Here is a 22,127-nt window from a genome sequence, read left to right on the forward strand (position 1 = left end):
ATACATGGCCAATGGATCACACCAAAGCTCTGCAGCCCTGCCACATCTATTGGGGACAATTAAACAATTATCTGGGGGAGGAGACTTCAAGAATCTACTCCATTGTCAGTGATGGTCGGACCTGGCAGGTGAGTACTAGATACAAAGATACAGCACTTGCTGCAGAGTTCAGCCTAAAATGCCCAGTGTATGATCCATCTCAATGTTCTCTTTGTATAGCTGAGGTGGGTAACTGAAGTATTAGCAGATAGTACCATGACAATTGTGTACCGGGGTGGAGAGAATGAATGTCTTTACTGAAGCCAGTCTCCAGCTAATTTTATTGCTTCTCATGATGTGAAAAAATGACTGAGAGAAATGGTTGAGACAACCTCCAAGATGTGGTACTGAAGATCTGTGCTTCAAAACAAGCTGTACCTCTAGCCAAGCTGTTCCAGTTCAGACACAACACTGAAAATTGCCAAGGAGTGTGGAAAATTGCCCAGGTATATCTGTTTCACAAAAGGCAGGATCTAGTGTTCAGGAATGCTACAACAGGATAGGGTCAGTACTCCCAGTAAATAGTGCACTGATGCTCAGTTTGGGTTTTGTCAGGATAACTCATCACAGCTTCTCTAAACGTGGACCAAAGAGCCGAACTCAAGAGGTAAGGTGAATGACTGCCTTAACTCTAGCAAAGTTTGCCCAAGAGTGGCCCTGGAGCTTGAAGAAACTGAAGTTAAGGAGGCATTGTGGCACAGCTAGCTGTGACATTGTCCCACTGCACCAGAGACCCTGGTTCAGTCCTGACCTGTGGTGGTGGTGGTGGTGGTGGTGGTGGTGGTGGTGGTGGTGGTGGTGGTGGTGGTGGTGTGTGTGTGTGTGTGTGTGTGTGTGTGTGTGTGTGTGTGTGTGTGTGTGTGTGTGTGTGTGTGTGTGTGTGTGTGTGTGTGTGTGTGTGTGTGTGTGTGTGTGTGTGTGTGTGTGTGTGTGTGTGTGTTCGTTCCTCTGGATGGGTTAGTTTCCTGAAGGTGTGCAGGACAGTAGTTTAACTGTCCACTGCAACATTCCCTATGTTAGTGATGGAATCCAGGGGGATTTAAGTGGTAATAGGTGGTTGATTATCTGCATAGACGGTGGGTCACTGGGGTTGACCACTTTCTCTCTATGGCTTTATAATGATGAAATTAATGAGCATCAAGTGAAAACCGTTGCAATAGTGGTGGGTCATGACCTGCACATTGGAAGATGGCTATTGTTATAAAAACAATTATCCTAGTCCCAGAACCTCATTGCTGGCCTTCCGCAGATCAGTGTCATAGACCTAACTACCTTCAACTTCTTCAATGACTTTCCTTCCATCATATGGTCATGAGTGGGGATATTGGGTGAAGACTACAAAATGTTTAGTTCCATTTGTAACTCCTTAGCAGTTCAGGCCTCTCAATAGTGTTGTCAGGAATGGGGTAATGTAGCAAGTAGCAGTCACACTGCAGATGTACCGGACAGTGACCAACAAAAGAGAGTCCAATTTAAACATCCAATGCTGTTATCATTTGCCAATTCCTATTATCAACATCCAGGGATCACCACAGACTAGAAATTCTCTAAGTACTGTGGCTGGAAGAGCAGCTCAGAGGCTGTGACTGATTCATGGGCTTACTCCTCAAGCCTTTCCACCATCCAAGAGCCTCAAGTCAGAAGTGTGTTTGAATACTCTACAGCCACTTGGATGAGTGTGTCTCCAACAACACTAAAGTCCTCAACACCATCCAGGACAAAGTTGCTCATTTGATTGGCATTCCATCCAGCACCTTAAACATTCATTCTCTCCACCCCTGGTACACAACTGGTACGGTACCATCTGCTAAATATACTTAAATTACCCACCTCAGCTATACAAATAGCATTTCCCAAGCTCTGCGGCCCTACCAGCAAGAAGGACAAGGGCAGCAAGTGCATCAAAACATCAAATCACACACCATCCTAACTTGTAAATACTGTATATCACCATTCCATCATTGTCACTGGGTCCAAATCCAAGAACTCCCTCCCCAACAACTCACTGGGACAGCCTTACCCACTGAACTCTGGTAGTTCAAAACTCATCACTATCATCTTAAGGGCAATTGGGGATGCTTGACCATATGTTGAAAAAAAGGTAAGCAAAAGGTCTACTCTCTTTAGCACCAATTCTTTCTCCTTTTCCACATCTATCAGTCTCACTTTATTCACTGCTGCTTTGTTCCTTACGGTCTCTCACTTTCTGTAGGCTGCATCTTAAACTCTTCTCTCTACCTATTCTTGTTCCTTCCCTCCTCCGATCCACGTCCAAGCATCTTCATCTCCTTCTCTAACCCCCTCCCTATCTGACTGTTCTATTGATATACTCTCTGTCCCGCCCTGTATCTGTCTCTCGTCTTCATTTGCCTCATTCTTTTTCGCATCTCTCTGCTCCATCTGCTTCTCTGATTCACTCGCGACACTATTTACATTCTTTTACCAGTTATCAGCCTCTCTGTCTCTGAGCTTCTCTCTGTAATGCTCCTTCCTTCTTGCTGTCCTCTATCAGTATTCTTTATCTACTCTCTTCCATGTCTCCTTATCTACCTTCCGTTGGGCACTTTTCCTATGTACCTAGCCTCTGACTTCCTTCACAATTGCCCAGCCTTTGTTTCTTGGGCAGCTCTGAGGCCTTGCCAGTTCTTTCTGCTGGTCTTTCTCTCCTTTTGCAATCTGCCATGTACTTTTTCCTCTGCTTGGTCTCTGCTAACTACCTGTTCTCTCACCTGCCCACTCTGTTTGTCCTTCCTTATCCATCCTCTTTCCACTGCCCATTTTTTCACACCTCTCTGCTCCTCTTTCTTTATATCTCTCGCTACACCTAGCTGCTCTCAAATCCTTTAATAACCCTCTCAATCTTTCTAACACCCCTCTGTAGCTACACTCATTTCTCTCTGCCCCCTCTGTCCCATTTTCCCTATCTGACTCCTTCCCTCTTTCCTCCATCTATCTAACTGCTTCCCCAATTCTCTGCCCTTTCCATGCCATTATCCTCTTCTATCTGCCCCCTCTGCCTATAGCTCTGCTACTCTCTGAGCCCTTGTCCTTATCTAACTCCTCTCTAACCTTGCCCTTTCTCCCACTCTGCCCTCTCTCCCATGTGCCCTGCAACCTCAGTCTGTAAGCCCCCTTTCTCTCTTCTACCCTTTCCAGCTGCCTCTATCTCTACCCCCGCTTCTATTTGCCTTCCCAAACTCTATCTTCCCTTCTCCTTCTCTATCTGCCCCTCCGTCCCTTTCCCCTCTTTCCATCTTCTGTGTGTCTAAGTACCGCTGTGTCTATCTTCCTCGTTCTGCATTTTTCTGTCCTCTGCCCCTTTCTCCCTCTGCCTGCTCTTTCGCTCTAGCTTAGTCCACCTCTCTACTTCTCTTTTGGTCTTTCTCTGTCTATAATCTTTATCTGCCTTTCTCTTTCTCTCTGTCCCCTTGCCCTTTAAATTCCTTTCACACTTTCTGTCCTCTCCCATTGATCTTCTCTCTATCCGTCCTACTTTCTTTCTACCCTCTCTTTCCTTTTCCCATTTGCCTCTTTCTCTACATGCCTCACCCATTTCTCTTTCTGCATCTTCTCTGACCTCTTCCCCTTTACCTCCAAACTATTTCTGTTTGTCTGCAAATTTACCCTTATGTGTTCTTCTTTCTTCAACATTTCTGCCCTTTTTCTGCCCCCTCTCTACTCGCCCTTCTCTAATCCTCCCCTCTTTATTCACCTTTTGTTTTCCAATTTGCCTCCTTATCCACCTTACAAAACATACCTTTCCCTATAATTAGGTGCTTTAGCTGTCCCCTCACTCCACTTCCTATTTCTTTATCTACCACCTTCTCTCTTTCCATTCCCTCAATGACTTCCCATTGGGGTCTTTTCTGCCTTGGTCCCACTCTACCTAAGCTCTACTAAGTTCCCCCTCTGCCTCTTCACTGGTAGAGAAGTCAAGATCAAAAGTGACTGGCAAAACCAGAAAAGAGACTCAAAGTAACAATTTTATTTTCCCCAGCAAGTGAGGGAGAGGGCAGGGGAGCTGACCCAGTGTTCAGGCAGATTCGTGGTCACTGTCCCACTGTCATTTTCATCTCCTTTGCTCTGTCCCCTATCTCTGACCCTCCTTTATCTCCTCTCCAATATCCCTCATGCTCTCTGAGCATCTACCACTCTACCACACTCTCAGTCTGACCCCTGTCTCTCTGAAATCCTTTCTTTTCCTCTTGACCCCTCACCCCTCTTGACCCTCTCCAGTTCTCTCCTTCTGACTTCTACAACTACACTCCATTCCTTATCAGTCTCCTTCTTTGACCTTTGTCCTCCTCTTTCTGACCCTCCATCTGCTCTTTCTACAATCCCTCCATCCTGTCTCTCCCTTTCCATCATTCTCTCTCTCTTTGACCCTCTTTATTCCCTCTATTCCCTACCTTTCTCCCTCTATTTCTCTCCAGCTCCTCTAATTCCCTCCCTCTCACTAATCATCACTACTCCAAGAATTTCTTTCCCTCCTGTCCCCCACTCCTCTATCCCTTACACTCTCCCACCATACCTTCCCTCATTTCTATGATTCCTTCACCCCGACACCCTCTTTTACCCTCCCTCTGACTCTTACAACTCTCCATTCCTCACCTCCCTCCCTCTCTCTCTGAACCCTTTAGCCCTAACCCCCTACCATCCCACCTCCCTCAGCCTCTTTGACCTTTCTCTCCCTGACCCTCCAGTCTCCTCTACTCATCGCCTGACCTTCGTCGCCATGACTTCTCCAAACCTGACACCCCTCCAACCCTATCTCCTATCATCCATCCCTCTCTGACGCCTCTAACCCTTCCTAATCTGACACGCTCCACAACTTCCCTCTCAACCCCTCCTTTCACTGACCCCTCCAGCGCCCTCTCCCCCCGCTGCCGATCTCTCCTCCCTCTTCCCTGGGGGTGGTCCATTCGCGTCACTTCGGCTCCCTCCTCCTGCCCATATTTGGCAGCCGCCCTTCCTGCCCAGCTTCTCGGCGACGGCCGGCGACACTCTCCCCGGGAAGGTGCCACACAGCCAGTGCTGCAGGAGCTCGGGAGTCCGGGCAGCGGGGCATGGGAGTGAGCGGCGTGCGGCAGTCAGGAGCCAGCCGCAGGAACCCGGCACAGCCCGGCGTGGGCGAGGGGTTACACCCGGCCGCGCCGACACTGCGATGAGTCCCATTCCCGAACTCTCGATCCAGCATGGGCAGCGCTGTATCCAAACGCAAAACCCCGCGGAGCGAAGCCATCTCCTCGGCTGAATCTAAGGTTAGGTAAGTGAGGCGGGGTTCAGCTCTCAATCCTCAGGCACCAGAAATTCTGCTGCCGCTTACACCTTGTTTCCGAGCCCGCTTTCATTTACCGTGTGCTTAAGATCTCCCTCTTACTTGCCTTCTCCTTTTCCACAAACTTTGCGCGCTTTTCTTAACTCAAAAGGCGGCTGAACTCACTGGGTGCTAAAATTCCTGCCCTGGGAGACGTTGGTTCAGTTTCCGCAGAGGACGGATGATCCGGCCCCTGCACTGATTTAATGTAGGGCTGATTCCGGCCAAAATGCGCCCGTCCAAACGCCCTGACTTCTCCAGCCTCTGCAGCTCTCCCTGGGGGGGGGAGAAGGACAGTTGACACCCTTCACCGAAAAGTTGGCTGTCCATTTCCCCTGGCCCGCTGAGTTCCTCCAGCCGTTTGTTTTCCGCTCCTCATCCCAGCATCTGCAGTCTCTCTGGGGCTATCTCCCGGTTCCTCCCTCTCTCTCCCAACTCCGCACAGCCTTGTCCAGCCCTGTTTCATTGCATTGCCCATTTCTGCTCCCTCTCAATGCCTTTGCATTGTGCGTGAACCGTTTATCGGTGTGTTATATCTTTGTGAATCTTATTTTCTCTCCTGCTCAGTCCTGTTTTTTTTCCCCCTGTTCCGCTTTGCAACCTATTCCCACTTCACTCTGCGCCCTGCTTTTATTCCCGTGGACAATGTGGTCCTACACAGTTCATGCAAACGCAGCCAGCGTTTTATAATCCACCCTATGAATTACCGTGTACTCCCATTAGCTCCCCATCAACTGTGGGGCCGCATAACATTCCTGTATGCCCTATTCTAACATCAGCCCGTTTAAAATAGCAGCTGAAATAGCAGGGGCCGGTGGAAGCCGAAAAATGCTGGAAATACTCAGCAAGTGATGGGAAGGCTTTGCAGTGTGCCAGTATCAAATTCTCATAATCCAACCAATTATTTCCTTCATCTGTTTTATTTTCAATTTCTCTCTGTAAATGTTTCTATTGTCATGCAGAAGAAAAACTGTGCCCTTCACATTTGAATTAGTTTCATGTTTTTCTTTATCTGTAACACTTAAAAGGTGCAACAATTGGATATGTGTACATATTGAATGTGCTTTATTGTTGATTCTGTAATGGGCTATTGATTGGAATGAATCATATTTACAGTGCTGGCTGCATTAGAGCAGATGGGTTCTTTCACAAACATTCATTCATTATTCCTCTCACGGATGTAGGCTGGGAGAATCTGGTTGCACCTTACATTCATCATTCAAGCCCCTTTTAAGTGCTGGGATGAGTTGGTAATTTGCAAGAGGGAGGTTGACGTGCAGCCTTGCAAGGTTTATAAACCCCTTACGTTTGTGCTCTTTGCCTCCCTGCTCTGCCCTGATGCTTTGATGTGGATTTGAACCTGAAGAGCAGCCCAAGCTTTTGGAGAATATTTATCACAGAGTGAGGCTGGTACCAGCAGCAACAAATTGCCAGGTAAGAGATCATCTGCTTCATGTCACTGGGCCTTGAAAGAACAAAGGTTGGTTAAGAGGGCTGCCAGGATGAAGGGTCTTGTCCCACGAAGTTGACGCCCCATTTCCCTCCTGACCTTCTTAGTTCCCTCACATCTTGTGTGTTGAGCCAGGCAATTTACTTTCTTAGGAATGCAGATTCTGGTATGGACGTTCCTGATTCCTTCTTGGGCTTTTAGGATTCACTGAGACTTTGGGGTGGATTGTACTTCTGATATTGACTCTGTGTCTATACAGAAAGACACTTAGCTCTACATTGGTTTGTCTCCTTATTCCAGCTCTTCATGGCCATTTAGCATCCCTTAATTTCTTTACCCAATCAAAATCCATCTCTCTCAGTGTTCAATGGAACCCTAACCTCAGCAGCTTTTGGAGAGGGGAGAGTGCCTAATGAATATCTGCTTCTTGTCCTCATGACCAGGTGGCCTGGGCTTCACTGTGCATCTGTGCCTGCTCATTCTTGTCATCTCCATGAGATTATGTAGTAGTCCACATCCACAGGTATAGGTCGGTCATAGCTCCATAAATTGCATGTATGCTTTACAAGTGCTCAGCCAGGAGCATCTAGAATGAAGGGGGGTGGGTGTGGTTGGTGTCTAGCAGCCTGCTGTCAACATTCAATGCCTTTATCATTGGCAGATTCTACATCCTGGAGATCACCATTGACTAGATACTAAACTGGATTAGATAGAGTCATACAGAGTAGAAACAGGACTTTCGGCCCATCACATCCATGCTGACCTTTCATCCTTAAAATGGTAACATCAGCGGCTGGGTATTATACACTGAGTGACTCACTTTCTACTTCCCCAAAGTCTTTTCCCCATCAACAGTGCTGGAGTACCTTTGACTTGCCGAGAGGTAAAACAACAGTAGAGAATGTCAGTGACTTGATTTTCACCCGCCTGTTACCCTGAAGTTTCACTCTCTCCACATGACCACAGTTTAAACAATCTATAATATTCAGTAAATGAGCTTGTTATGGGTTCCTTAACAGCACCTTCCAAACACATGACCACCAGCACCTAGAAGCAGATGTTTCACACTTGAAACTGCTCCTCTAAGTCATTTCTGGATCTAACTTGCCAAAGAACATTGAGGAGTGCCTTCAACATATGGGCTATAGCAGATCATTATCACCTTCCCAGTGGCAATTAGAAAAGATCTTGCCTGAGATTCCATATCCCACATTAATCTTGACACTTACTGTTAGTTGAAAAGAGGAGAGCCATTTATCAAGGATAGGTCGTCTCTGACCAGCCCATTATTTGGGTTGCTGGTCTGTTTATGCTGAATAGCGACCCCCAAGTTATTGTTGGTGGAGGTCTTAGTGATGATAATGCCCTTGAATGTTAAGAGTTGGTGGTCAGACTCTCCCTAGTTGGCATTTTATCTGGCATTTTTGAGGTGTGAACTTCATTTGCCACTTATCAGCGTAGACCTGAACGTTGTCAGTCACTTTACTGTATAAGAAGATACGAGTGTAATTGAATATTGTGCAGTCATCATATGAATGTGCTCACTTCTGTGATGGTAGGTGGGTCAGTTGAAGACGGTTAGGCCATGAGCCCTATCCTGTGGAACTTCAGAAATGTAATCCTGGGACCTCCAATAACCATGAACATCTTCCCTGATGCAAGAACTGACTTGAGTCATTTTAACATTCTCCCCTTATTGCCATTGGCTTCAGTTTTAACGGGGTGTCTTGATGCTGGAACTTGTCAGATAGCACCTTAATGTCACAGCAGGCCCACTTCCCTCTGCTTTGGAATTCAGCTCTGCGATCAATGCTTTGTCCAAGGTTGGTGACAAGGTTTGAGCTAAATGGTCCTGTCAAAACCCAGAATTGGCGTTGGTAATAGCATCTGTCGAGCACTTTTCATACAAACGATGCAGTTCAAAGTGCTTTACAATGGGATAAGGTGCAAACATAAAAATAAAAGACAGAATTATGTCAGTTAAAAGAATTAAATGAACACGTTTTGACTTACTGCCAGTTATGCCACGGCATTTAGGACAGCAATGAAAGTCCTCCATCTCTGGTGGTGTTCAGGGCTTCCTTCATCATGTTAGTAGCTTCCTCTCAGTTTTTGGGTCTTGCAAGTCCCGGGTGAAGACTCAGGAATACCATCACACTTGGATGTAGAAGGATCCTTCATTGCTGTTTTTATCCTCTTGCTCTTAAAGAAGCTCTTGAAGAGCAAGAGGATAAGACGTGAAAGAATAAGACCAGTCAAATGTGACAGTGGGAAAATGTGTATGGAACCGGAGGAAATAGCAGAGGTACTTAATGAATACTTCAGTATTCAATTTAATGAATACTTCAGTATTCAATATGGAAAAGGATCTTGATGATCGTAGTGATGATTGCAGCAGACTGAAAAGCTTGAGCATGTAGATAGTAAGAAAGAGGACGTGCTGGACCTTTTGGAAAGCATCAAGTTGGATAAGTCACCGGATGAGATGTACCCTAGGCTACTGTGGGAGGTGAGGGAGGAGATTGCTGAGCCTGTGGCGATGATCTTTGAAACATCAATGGGAACGGGAGAGATTTTGGAGGATTGCGGATATTGTTCCTTTATATAAGAAAGGGAGTAGAGATAGCCCAGGAAATTATAGACCACTGAGTCTTACCTCAGTGGTTGGTAAGCTGATGGAGAAGATCCTGAGAGGCAGGATTTATGAACATTTGGAGAGGTATAATATGATTAGAAATAGTCAGCATGGCTTTGTCAAGGGCATACTCTTCATGATTTTTATAAATGACCTAGATAAGGAAGTGGAGGGATGGGTTATTAAGTTTGCTGATAGCACAAAGGTTGGAGGTGTTGTGGATAGTGTGGAGGGCTGTCAGAGGTTACAGCGGGACATTGATAGGATGCAAAACTGGGCTGAGAAGTGGCAGATGGTGTTCAACCCAGATAAGTGTGAAGTGGTTCATATTGGTAGGTCAAATATGATGGCAGAATATAGTATTAATGGTAAGACTCTTGGCAGTGTGGAGGATCAGAGGGATCTTGGGGTCCGAGTCCATTGGACGCTCAAAGCAGCTGCACAGGTTGACTCTGTGGTTAAGAAGGCATACTGTGTATTGGCCTTCATTAATCATGGAATTGAATTTAGGAGCCAAGAGGTAATGTTGCAGCTATATAGGACACTGGTCAGACCCCACTTGGAGTACTGTGCTCAGTTCTGGTCGCCTCACTACAGGAAGGACGTAGAAACCATAGAAAGGGTGCAGATGAGATTTACAAGGATGTTGCCTGGATTGGGGAACATGCCTTAATAAAACAGGTTGAGTGAACTTGGCCTTTTCTCCTTGGAGGGAAGGAGGATGAGAGATGACTTAATAGAGGTGTATACGTTTATGATAGGCATTGATCGTGTGGATAGAGGCTTTTTCCCAGGGCTGAAATGGTTGCCACAGGAGGACACAGGTTTGAGGTGCTGGGAAGTAGGTACAGAGGAGGTGTCAGGGGTAAGTTTTTTATGTAGAGAGTAGTGAGTGTGTGGAATGGGCTGCCGGCAACGGTGGTGGAGGTGGATACGTTAGGGTCTTTTAAGAGACTTTTGGATAGGTACATGGAGCTTAGAAAAATAGAAGGCTATGGGTAAACCTAGTTATATTTTTTTAAATTTTATTTTTATTTGGATAAGGTATTGGCAAGTAGTAGAGAAACCTTTTTACATATAAGGTTGGGACGTGTTCGGCACAACTTTGTGGGCCGAAGAGCCTGTACTGTGCTGTAGGTTTTCTATGTTTCTATGCTGTTTTTGTAACAATTTTGTTTTATCAGTCAGAGTGATCTGTCCTGAGCTGAATTCCCAAACCTGGAGATCTGGTGGATCACTCAGTCTGGCCTCTACACTTCGACCTATTTGGCATGAGTGACACTATCAAAGCCAAAGGATAAGGCCCTGACTCTAGCCAGCATAGCTCTCTGGATCATTGAGGCACACAGAACTCCAAACCACGACAAGGTTGTAGTCGTCTCAGAGGAAACCGGGTTTGAGCTGGTAAAAGTGTCAACTGAACCTGCATCTCTTATAGTTTTAGGCATTGAATTCCATAGTTTAGGAGCGCAGTTTAAAAAGAAATTGACGTGCCAATTTTCTTTTGAAATAAGAGATTGTTTAAATTTAAGATACTGACAGAAGAAGACCTGAGAGCTCAAGCAGGATTATAAAAATGAAAGTGATTCTGTGATGTACTATAGTCCCAGACCATTGAGAGTTTTAAAAACGAGAACGTTAAAATCAATTCTAAAAGATACAGGAAGCCAGTGCAGAGTATTTAGGACAGAAGTGGTATTCTCCCTCATCCTGGTTTGAGTTAAAAAGCAGTGTTCTGAATGAGTTGAAATTTATCAATAGATTGCTTTGGAAGGCCAGCGAAAAGTACATTGCAGTAATCTGGCCTATTTGATACAAAGGCGTGAATTAGTGCCCAGATTACTGCTGATAAGCGACACTTGATAATGCTATCAACAACATCTTCTTTACTGATGACTAAGAGCAGACTGATTGGATGGTAATTAACTGAATTTGAGTTGTTCTGCTTTTGAAATAAAGAGCATGATAGTCTGATTTATAGACATGAAGTTCTTTTAAAAAAACACATCACAAAGGCTGCAGGAAAGAAAGGTGAGAAATGTAAATTGCTGTCTGATCCAAAGAAAATGGATTTTGTTAAAGGCAGTTGCAAGACAGGCAGAACAATGTTAACCCACTTTATCCTTTTATGCCTTATTCAGTCTGCTCTGATTTTGAACAGGACAAGTGTTTGAATGGTTTTAACACAAGGAAAGCATACTGCAGCATATCAGAAGCACCATGATCTAGCGATAAATGGAATTGACGCAAAGATAACAGACAGCAGCTCTGTTACAATCACATAGTCACACCCATTGTCACAATCCTACACCACGATGCAGCTATTAAACTGCTGCCTTGTAGCTCCTGTGACCCTGGTTCCGTCACGGGTCACCCGCTACCATTGAGAATATCTACTCGGAACGTTGTCACAGGAAAGCAGCATCCATCATCAGGGACCTCCACCAACTAGGCCATGCTCTCTTCTCACTGTTGCCATCAGGAAAAAGGTACAGGATCCCCAGGACTCACACCACCAGGTTCAGGAATAGTTATCACCCCTCAGCCATCAGGCTCCTGAACCAGAGGAGATAACTTCACTTTCCCCAATATTGAACTGCTCCCACAACCTAAGGACTCTTCATCTCATATTCTCGATATTTATTGCTTATTATGATTATGTTTCCATTCTTTTTTGTATTTGCACAGTTTGTTTTTTTTTGCACACTGGTTGTCCGCCCTGTTGGTCTGGTCCTTCATTGATTCTGTTAAGGTTATTGGATTTATTGAGTATGCCCACAAGAAACTGAATCTCAGGGTTGTATATAGTGACGTATATGTACTTTGATAATAAATTTGCTTTGAACTTACCTCAGTGCTGCACGCGTGGAGTTTGCACGTTCTCTCTGTGAACATCTGGGATTCTTCGGGTGCTCAGGTTTCTTCCCATGTTCCAAAACCAAATTAGTGAGCAGGTTACTGGTAATGCTGTCAACAGTACTGTCTTTACTGATGACTAAGAGCAGACTGATTGGATGATAATTTGCTGAATCTGATTTGTCTTGTTAAAACGGGTGGGTTGGTTGGTTAATTAGCCCCTGTGAATTATCTCTTGTGTAGGTGAGTGGTAGGACCTAGCATTAGAAATGGGATTTGTGTTGGATTAATGTAGATGGATGTTTGATGGACTTCTGTAGGCAAAGTATCCTGTTTCTGTAGCGTAAGACTCTGTGATTCATTGACACATAATTCCACACACCTGCTGCTACACATCCATAATCAACTCTGATGTAATCCTGTGTAGCTATAATCTGACAGAAGCAACCCCACAACACAAAACTTTACATGCTTATCGACACATTAACAAATAACCTTTACCACAGAGAAGGACAAGGGAAGCTGGAGCATAGGAACAAACAAACGTAGATTCCTTTTCAAGCTGCATATGATCTTGACTTCATTTTCCCTACCCAACAACACTGCGGGAGTGCCTTCACCAGAAGGACAACAGTGATTCAAGATGTGGCTCATCACCACAGTGACGAGCGGTATTAGGTTTGGGTAATAAATACTGGAACGGTATCTGTAACTGGAGAAACCCAGGAAATGCTGTGGGAGCTCAGCAGGTCAGGCAGCATCTATGGAGAGAAATGGACAGTTGATGTCTTGGACCACGACCCTTCATCAGTACTGAAGGAAAAGGGGGGAGACAGCCAGCATTTTCTTTTCAGTTCTGGCATTTTATATTGACTGTCTCCCCTCTTTCTTTCCAGTCCTCCAGCATTTTCTGTGTTGCTTCAGATTTCCAGCATCTGCAGTAACTTGGGTCTCTGTCTGTAGCTGGCATCGAGATGCCCATCAACGCCTTTTGTGAGGAAGTTTCTGTCCTTCCTGCTAGTATTTCAATCTTGACCTCTGACTGTGTATACTAGGGCCACGGGCTTTCCTCATTTTCTCCCACACGGCAGGACTTACTTGCATTTGGAAAGTCAAGGACTAATTTGGAATAGTCAGCGTGGCTTTGTGTGTGGGAAACTGTGTCTGACAAATTTAGTTTTTTGAAGAGGAGACCAAGAGGATTGATGAGGTCAGGATGATAGCTGCTGTTGTAATAAAAATTAAAGATTAGCTTTATTTGTCACATGTACATCGAACCATCAAAACATACAGTGAAATGTATTGTTTGCATCAATGACCAACGCAGTCTGAGATAAGGTGGGAGCAGCCTGCATGAACTTTACATGATCCTTCACAAGGATCATGTAGCCTACAATGGTAGGCTAGTTCCTTTGCACGTCTCGTAGCACACTGGGCAGCATTTTTGCTGATTCCTTAGCATTCTTCTGTTTATTATGAGGCCAGATTGCTAGCTCGACACTCAACCCAGCGTGGATGGGAAATGAGCAAGGAGCTGGCCAGATTTGAACCCGGGACCATTCGCCTCGAAGTCCGGTGCTGATGCCACTACACCACGGGTTGGCAATGCTCGGCCAGTCCAAACAACTATATCGCACGTGATCCAGGGTGAGCTAGCCTATTGGATACAAAATTGGTTTGGTGGGACGAGTCAGAGGGTGGTAGTGGAGAGTTCTTTCTCAGACTGGAGATCAGCAAACTGCAGCAATATAAGCTGACGCTGGACTGACCCCTGTGCTTTGTACATTTGCTCAATACCACTCCTGTGGCTAGAGCCCTTTGGCTATTTGGTGTGCCTATGTCCACTTATCTTCAGCTAGATACATTACATATTGGAAAGCTAATGGTGTACTGAAGGGCATTGTATTATGAACTGCTGATGAAGATTAGTTTTATTTATCAATTGTATATTGGAACATGCAGTGAAATGCATCGTTTGTGTCAAATCAAATGGGCGTGGATTGTGTTGGGCAGCCCACAGGTAGTGCCACATTTCCATCACTAATGCAGCATGTCGTTAGCTCACTAACCCTAAATTTTATATCCTTGGAACGTGGGAGGAAACCCGCCCGGTTACGGAGGGATTATACAAACTCCCACAGATTAAAAATGTAACGGTTGGTAAATTCATTGGGCGTTGTGATTCCCGTGATTGGGCTCGGATTAGGCTGGATTAAATCAGATGATTGCTGGCCGACATGTCTGGAAGGGCCGGAAGGCTTATTCCGAGCTGTATTTTGATAAATAAATAAGCGGTGCGATCCAACCCCAGTCATAGAGTTGGCGCTGTAATGGCGTTACACTAACCGCTTCCTACCCAACTCCCTTTTGAACGGCCCTTTATCACGATGTTAAGTGCAGGGCTGGAGGGAGTGATCACAACCCCCATATTAATACTCTAGTGATTGTGTCAGTGCCGTGACCGGAGGAGCGATTTAAAGGTCCTTTTCTCAATGCAACAGTCTCAGTCGGCCAGTGATTAAACATAATTACAGTGAGCGAGCTAATTGCTGTTGTTAACCTGGCCCACATCCCGGTGCCTGCAGTCACTCCTGCTGCCTGTTCCCATTCAATCCAAGTCAAAATTGAGTCTCATCCACTTGTCCCAGCGGGTGTCAGTCACTCTTTGTGCCTTTTTGTTAAACTAGTTCTCTGTGTGTTTGTACCCGTCTGTGGTTGCAGGTATTGTGGGGGTGCTTTTATCAGCCGGCGTGGATGTGAGAATGACTGTTGTTCTGTGGATTTGCATGTGTTTATGTTTGCAGCTGTAAGGAGATGTTTGAGTGTGTACAGTCTCTGCCTCTGCGGGAAGTGAGCCGTATGCATATATTTCTACATGGATACCTGTATATCTGGCATTTGGATATGAATGAACATTTGTTTGAGCAGGTGTCCGCATGTATTGTCACGGTGGCGTAGGGGCTAGCACAATGCTTTATGGTACAGGCAACCCAGGTTCAATTCCCGCCGCTGCCTGTAAGGAGTTTGTGCGTTTTCCCATTTGGTTTCCACCGGGAGCTCCAGTTTCCTAGGTCTAAAGATCTACTTGTTGGTAGGTTAATTGGTCATTGTAAATTAAGCTTGGATTAAATTGGGGGATTGCTGGGCGGCATGGCTCGAAGGGCCAAAAGGCCCTATTCTGCACTGTATCTCAGTAATAAAATCATGATATTTATATATGGTTACATCTTTGTGTATATATTAATAAAAATGTATACGTGTGTGAATGTGCATGCATATTGCATGTATAAATGTAAGTGCATATTTGAATGGGTTTGTCGTTGATAGATTATAGGCTTTTCCATATGTCTGAGTGCTTTCTTATTCAGCAGTTTGTGCGTCTGTGCTTGTCACGTTGGTCTCTGACCATGTAAAAGCTGTCCTTAAAGACCCTGACCTGCTAATCAAACTTCACAGAAAGATGGCCTTGCTTCGGAAGGACTGAGCCTTACTGATCCACGTCTGTTTGATTCACAATGTTTTGCAGTCACGGAAGTGAAGTTGTTAACAAACAAAACCAACGTCCAGCACGAGAGTACTCAAAAGCTAGGACTTGGACAGCCAGTGGTGAGAACCTCTGGCAGAGAAAGTGTTAATCTTATGACAAGTGTTTCTTTGAGCCCTCCTGCAGCCCAACATGTGTGAAGAGAGGAGTGTCAATGGTGTGCCTCTAATTCAAGTGGTATTTACACTGATGTGTGCTTTATAGAGTCATGGATTTGTACATAATAGAAACAGGCCCTTCAGCCCATCACATATATGCCCACCACCATGCTTATCTATAAAATCCCACAAGCCTTCCTTAATTCCATATCCCTCTATGCCTTGCTTATGCAGGTATACAGTATGTCAAGAAGCCTCTTAAACATTGTTACTGTTCCTGCCACCCCACCTCCTCAGGCAACTCATTCTAAATACAAATTATTTCTTTATATGAAACACTTACACCTGAACTCTCCCTTAAACCTTCTCCCTCTCACCCTTGATTTTTAGATGAACCTACCATATCAGCTCTGTCATGGGTACTGGCAGCCATAGTAACCAGGACACCTTCAAGGAACGATGGCCAAAAAGGCGCTATCCATCAAAAAGGACCCACGCCATGCCTCGTTCCCATGGCTACCATCAGGGAGGAGGTACAGAGACCTGAAGGCGCAACCTCAATGATTCAGGAATAGCTTCTTCCCCTCTGTAATCAGATTTCTGAATGGACGTCAAACCCATGAACACTGCCTCACAGCTTTTTTATTTCTATTACTGTAATTCACGCTTTTTTTTCTATTATTATGTGTGCATTGTACTGCTGCCGCAAAGGCAGTGAACTTCATGGCATATGCCGGTGATATTAAACCTGATTCTGATGTTCAGCGTAAGCCCGAGGCAAGTGAGTGTGAAGAAGCATTTGAAGTTGGATAATTAAACGACGGTCTTGTAGTTAATGAAGAGTTTTTAGAATTATTTCTTATCTGCAGAAGTTTGGGCTGGTAGTTGTTCCATGCCTCAGAGGACGCATTAACCACAGGAGCGTTGCACTGTCATATGCTTCCTGTCATCGGATCAATAGGATTAGAAGCAGGAAGAAGGCAATTTGGCCTCTTGTATCTGCACAGCCATTGAAAAGATCCAGATGCCACTATCACCGAATTCTGTGAGCACTAAGGCTCACTGCTGCTTCAGTGCATTTCGCTCAAAGCATTTAGTGCGGTAGAAAAGGCAGCTGATTCCTGTCCCTAGTCGCTCTGTCATTGCCAAGCCAACAGAGACAGAACAACAACGGTAAATGCTCAGTAGGTCAGTCAGCATCTCTGGACTCCCAGCTCGGAATCCCAAATCAGTAGTGTGAAAGAGAGAAGTTAGTTTGGATAGCAGATGAGGTAGGGGAGTACAATGGGTGGAACCAAGCAAATTTCTCTGGTCCATTGACACAGGATGATCTAATGTGGGACATTGAAGATGCAATTAAGCTTCCTTGCGCGTGGAATAGCTAGTGAGCGGTAAGTTATAGAGGAAACATAAGAGATGCTGGAAATACAAAGCAACACACACAAAATGCTGGAGGAACTCAGCGGGTCAGGCAGCATCCGTGGAGAGGAATAAGCAGTCAACGTTTTGGGCTGAGACCCTTCTTAACAGAATTTTGAAGTTATTAGAGCAGTTGTCTCACTTTCTGTGCTATCTGAGTGGCGTTTGTGTGTTCTTTCTTTGTCCTTACGGGTTTCCTCTCTCATGCCAGTGGGTAGGTTATAACCCTGCAACCATGAGGCTCCTAAACCAGTATGGATAACTTCAATCCCACTAACCGACCTACAAACTCACTTCCAAGGACTCTTTATAATTCACGTTTTCAGTATTTTTTTCATTTGCACAGTTTGTCTTCGGTTGTTTATCAACCTTTGACTGCTTATGTATAGTTTTTCATGATCTATTGTATTTCTATTTCCCCTGTAAGTGCCTAGCAAGGAAATGAATCTTGAGGAGATGTGTGATAACACAAAGCATACCTTAATAATAAAATTAATTTGAACTTAGAATTGGTTACTGTAAAAATTTCTCTGTATGGAGGTGAGTGGTGGAATCTAGTGGGAGTTGATGGGAATGAGGGAGAAGAAAAATGGGAATATTGTAGGATTGATGTGAATGCGTGGATGGTGTTTGGTGCAGACTCAGTGGGCTGAAGGGCCTGTTTTGTGTTGTTTCTTTCTATGTTTCTATATCCACCAGAGCAAACTATGCAAAGAAAAAGGAAAAGCCGAACCAAAAGGATAACAGGCAACAACCATCTATACCCATAGTATAGGGCTTCCCAATTCTTTTTTTTATCCCATGGACCAATATTATTATGCGAGGGCTCTATGGGCCCCAGCTTGGGAACCTCTACTATAGAAAGTGAGAGAAACTGAGAATTGGGCAATTTATTTATTGTTAGAGCTGAACATAAGCCCTTCTGGCCTTCGAGCCACAGTGCCCAGGAATCCCAAGATTTAATCCTAGCCTAATTATGGGACAATTTACAATGACCAGTTAACTTACCAATCAGTACGTCTTTGGACTGTGGGAGGAAACTAGAGCACCCGGAGGAAATCCATGCGGTCACAGGGAGAACGTACAAACTCCTTACAGTGGGGTCACCTGTACCGTAAAGCATTGGACTAACCACTACACTACCGTGCCTTCACTAATTTAGTAGAGTCCTGCGGGCTGCGGTGAAGACGGTGGGAAGGTGAGGTGTTGTTCCTGTACCGAGATGGGTGCTGGATAAACGAATGATTGGAAATGCACCGACAGAGATACCTTGACTATCCACTCTGCCTTTAAACTGCAGTCTGTGGACAGCTGCAGTCACAAGTGTGTAGTATTGGCAATATACGATGAACGGGGACAGATGATCTGCATGAGTACGGGAGCCATTCTTCCAGTGACTCGCTCACTCCAGGGCCTGCTGTGAGTTACGTAATGTGGAATCTAATGCGGAACTGTTGTTGCCATTAACAATGGGAGCATTTGGCCCCGTGAGTGACAATGTAAGAACGGCCTGCATTCTGTGAGTGCTGACGTTTATGCCGTGAGTAACAGGTGCCTCCCTCTCAGCTGGGAACACGGTCTGCAGTCAGCCAAGTGGTGGGTGTTCAAGTCCCTCAGCATCTGAACTCTGAACTCTGACCTGGGAATTGCTTTTGTGTAAAAGCAGTGAAAATGCAGATCTGTCTAGAAGAGCAAATTGCAGAATTAAGATACTGCAAATCTAATTTGCTTTAAATCTGTATTGTAATCCCCTCTGTTGAAATAACGGATAAGCAGGTCTGGTTGGATCACTAATCCCTGGATGTATAATCTCCAGCTGTCATCGTCAGCTTCCTGATAGTTGCTTCTTTTCTCACACTACTCTGTGCAGACGGTAGATACACGAATCAGACCCAGAAAGTACAGGCTCTGGAGCCGAGTGCTCTCTGCATCAATAATTACTTTGAACACTAATGCAAACCAGTTCCTTTCCCCACTGATCCTGCCTGGGCATCGCATCAGAGGATTCGGGCAGTCCTCCTGCTGCCACTCTGTAGGTGTTAGCAGGCTAGTCCACCACTGGCCTCATCACATCCAACCTTGCCCCTGTCCTCAGATGTCCAGATTAGTCACTGAACAGTTATTGGGGTATTCCTGATAATGTGCCAGTTGAGGTTAATGGGCCACTGCAAATCTCCCCTTGCCAATTCAAGTACTTCGTTAAAGATGGTGCTAAATCCTACTGAGCAGAGGCATTACCAAATCAATGTGGTAACAGATAAGCTGTTTCTTAATGATGATCTCTGAGAGATAAACATTGGCGGAAATACTGAGGATACCTCTCCCGTTCTTCATCATGCTTTTGATTTCTTTGTTTTCCAAGGGCAAGGTTATAAATTACAGGTCGACAGAGTGGGCCCGGCTCATCGCTCATGCTGAGGGCCACTACACACTCGAAGGATCAAATGGCCTCCTTTTTGGGTCACTGTTCTGTGACTCCATGTCCACCGGTTTGGATGGTCAGTACATTGATTTAAAGCCTCACCACTGACCGTGCAGGACTCCTTTGGTATTGAAGAGAGTTCCTCCATGTTCCTGGAGCAAGGCTCGAACTCTCGGCCTTCTGCTTGGGAACATCTGTGCTGTCCACTGAATTGGCACAGGGAGTTGGTCGTTTGGGGAAAAAAGTGGTAGTTGTTAAGACATAGCACTTAGGGAGCAGGATTAGGTCATTTAATGTATCGAGTGTGTTCGGCCATTTAATCATGGCTGATTTATTTTCCCTCCTAATTCCATTCTCCTACCTTCTCCACAAACTTTTAATGCCCCGACTAATCAGGAACCTATCAACCTCTGTTTTAAATATACCCATTGACTTGGCCTCGATATCCATCTGTGGCAATGAATTCCACAGAATTCTAATGAAATCGGTTCTATAGATGGAGGTATCAACTGCTTCTCTCCTCGCCTTTCAGATCATCTGGTGGTAGAGACATCAATCGGCCCAGAGGACTCCTCTCAGCTCCAGCCACCAGTGCAGAACAAACGCCGCCTGTCTGCCATCTCACAGAGCAGACTGGACCGCAGCTTCTCGGAAGAAGGGACAGAGAAGTCGACCGAGGCCCAGAAGCCCCGGGTGTACACCATCTCCGGTGAGAGCCAACTGATGGCAGAGAGGGAGAGTGAGGGCCCACGGCCCGGCAGGGTGGGGCAGCAGGCGCCTCAAGGGCCCTGCAGCTCGGGCAGGAGCTGGTCCAGCAGCAAGCAGAGCTCCAGGGACTGTCCCAGCTGTGCAAAGGGCTCTGTGCCCACCCCGCAGACCTTCAGCCTGGAGCAGGCGGCGTCCCGTGAGCCTGCCCGACATCGCAAGAAGCTGGAGCGGATGTACAGTGTGGACAGGGTGTCTGGTGAGTGGGAACGCCGGCCTGCGTGTGGCTGGTTGACCATGGACATGGAACGTAGAACACAGGACAGCAGAGTGTAGAACGTAGAACACAGGACAGTGCAGCGCTGGTACAGGCCCTTCAGGATGCCAAATTAAACTAATCCCTTCTGCTGCACTTGATCCATATCCTTCCATTCTCTGCAAGTTCATGCACCTTTCTAAAAGCCACTTGAACACCACAGTATCTGCTTCCACCACCATCGGTCTGTGTAATAAAAAAAACACTTACTCTGTACATCTTTAACCTTTTCCCCTCTCGACCTAAAGCTCTCGAGAATTCGACATTTCTACCCTGGAGAAAAAGATTTTGTCTGTCCACACTATCTATGCCTTTTGGAATTGTTTAAATTTCCAGTGGGTCTCCCCTCAGCCTCTGAAACTTCACCAACAACCCAGTTTTGTGCGGTGTAGTGAGAGGAAGGGAGTGCTGGGATAGGAGTCCAGGAGGGGATTGGTGGGCTGAGATGAGGTGTAAGATGGCAGGTCGTTGTGTCGGAGGAGAGGGGCACACCTGCCTATCGAAAGAAAACTGCATTTCTTTTCCTACCACTGATGTTGCTCAACCTGCAGGTTTTCTCTGCTGGATTGTCAATGTTGGTGGGTTAGATGTGGGATCATGGAACACAACTGCAACCTTAGTGACCTAGTTTAAATCTGTTGGCCGTTGCAAGTGTCCTACCTTAAAGCAATTTGAATCCAATTTTTTTTTTTAAATCCAAAAAGCACTGGAGCAAAGAGATTTCATTTATTAGTGCTTCTTCCTCTCTTGAGATGGCCTTGCCCTTCTTCACTGAAAAAGTGAATGTCCAGTCCCTTCTCATTTGGCTTTTGTTCCTGCCTCAGTCTCGTCTAGAGTCACCATCTGGTATAGTTAGTGAGTCTTCAGTGAGATACGGAATTGTACCCTAGACCTGGTGACCTCTCCCCTAGAGTCAGAAGACTATAAGACCATGGATGTAGGAGCAGATTTAGGCCATTTGGCCCATCGAGTCTGCTCCACCATTTCATCATGGCTATGCCATTTTCCCTCTCAGCCCCAATCTCCTGCCTTCTTCCTGTATCCCTTAATGCCCTGACTAATCAAAAATCTATCATACCTCTGCCTTAAATAAACCCAATAACTTGGCCTCCACAGCTGCCTGTGGCATTAGGGTTAGCATGAAACAGGTTCTTTGGCCCATTTAGTCCATGCTGACCAATATCCCCATCTAAGCTGTTCCATTTGCCAGCGTTTTGCCCATATCCCTCTTATCTCTCCTTCTCCATGTATCTGTGCAAATATCTTTTAGATGTTCCAGATGTTACCTGCCTCAACCGCTTGCTCTGGTTCATTCCATCTACTAAC

The 22,127-nt window shown here is 45.5% G+C and overlaps 1 protein-coding gene across 1 annotated transcript in view; it reads left to right on the forward strand.

The window, feature by feature from the left end:
- The first annotated feature begins 5,022 nt into the window (after positions 1 to 5,022).
- Positions 5,023 to 22,127, forward strand: part of nsmfb (NMDA receptor synaptonuclear signaling and neuronal migration factor b) — a 75,962-nt gene continuing 58,857 nt past the window's right edge. Inside the window, exons 1-3 of the mRNA XM_073052205.1 lie at positions 5,023 to 5,305; positions 6,723 to 6,790; positions 20,313 to 20,744. Coding sequence (XP_072908306.1) covers positions 5,235 to 5,305; positions 6,723 to 6,790; positions 20,313 to 20,744 — 571 coding nt within the window. The 5' untranslated portion in view covers positions 5,023 to 5,234. The remainder of the gene's footprint in view (positions 5,306 to 6,722; positions 6,791 to 20,312; positions 20,745 to 22,127) is intronic.

The sequence above is a fragment of the Hemitrygon akajei genome, chromosome 7, assembly GCF_048418815.1.
Source record: "Hemitrygon akajei chromosome 7, sHemAka1.3, whole genome shotgun sequence".
Lineage (NCBI taxonomy): Eukaryota > Metazoa > Chordata > Chondrichthyes > Myliobatiformes > Dasyatidae > Hemitrygon > Hemitrygon akajei.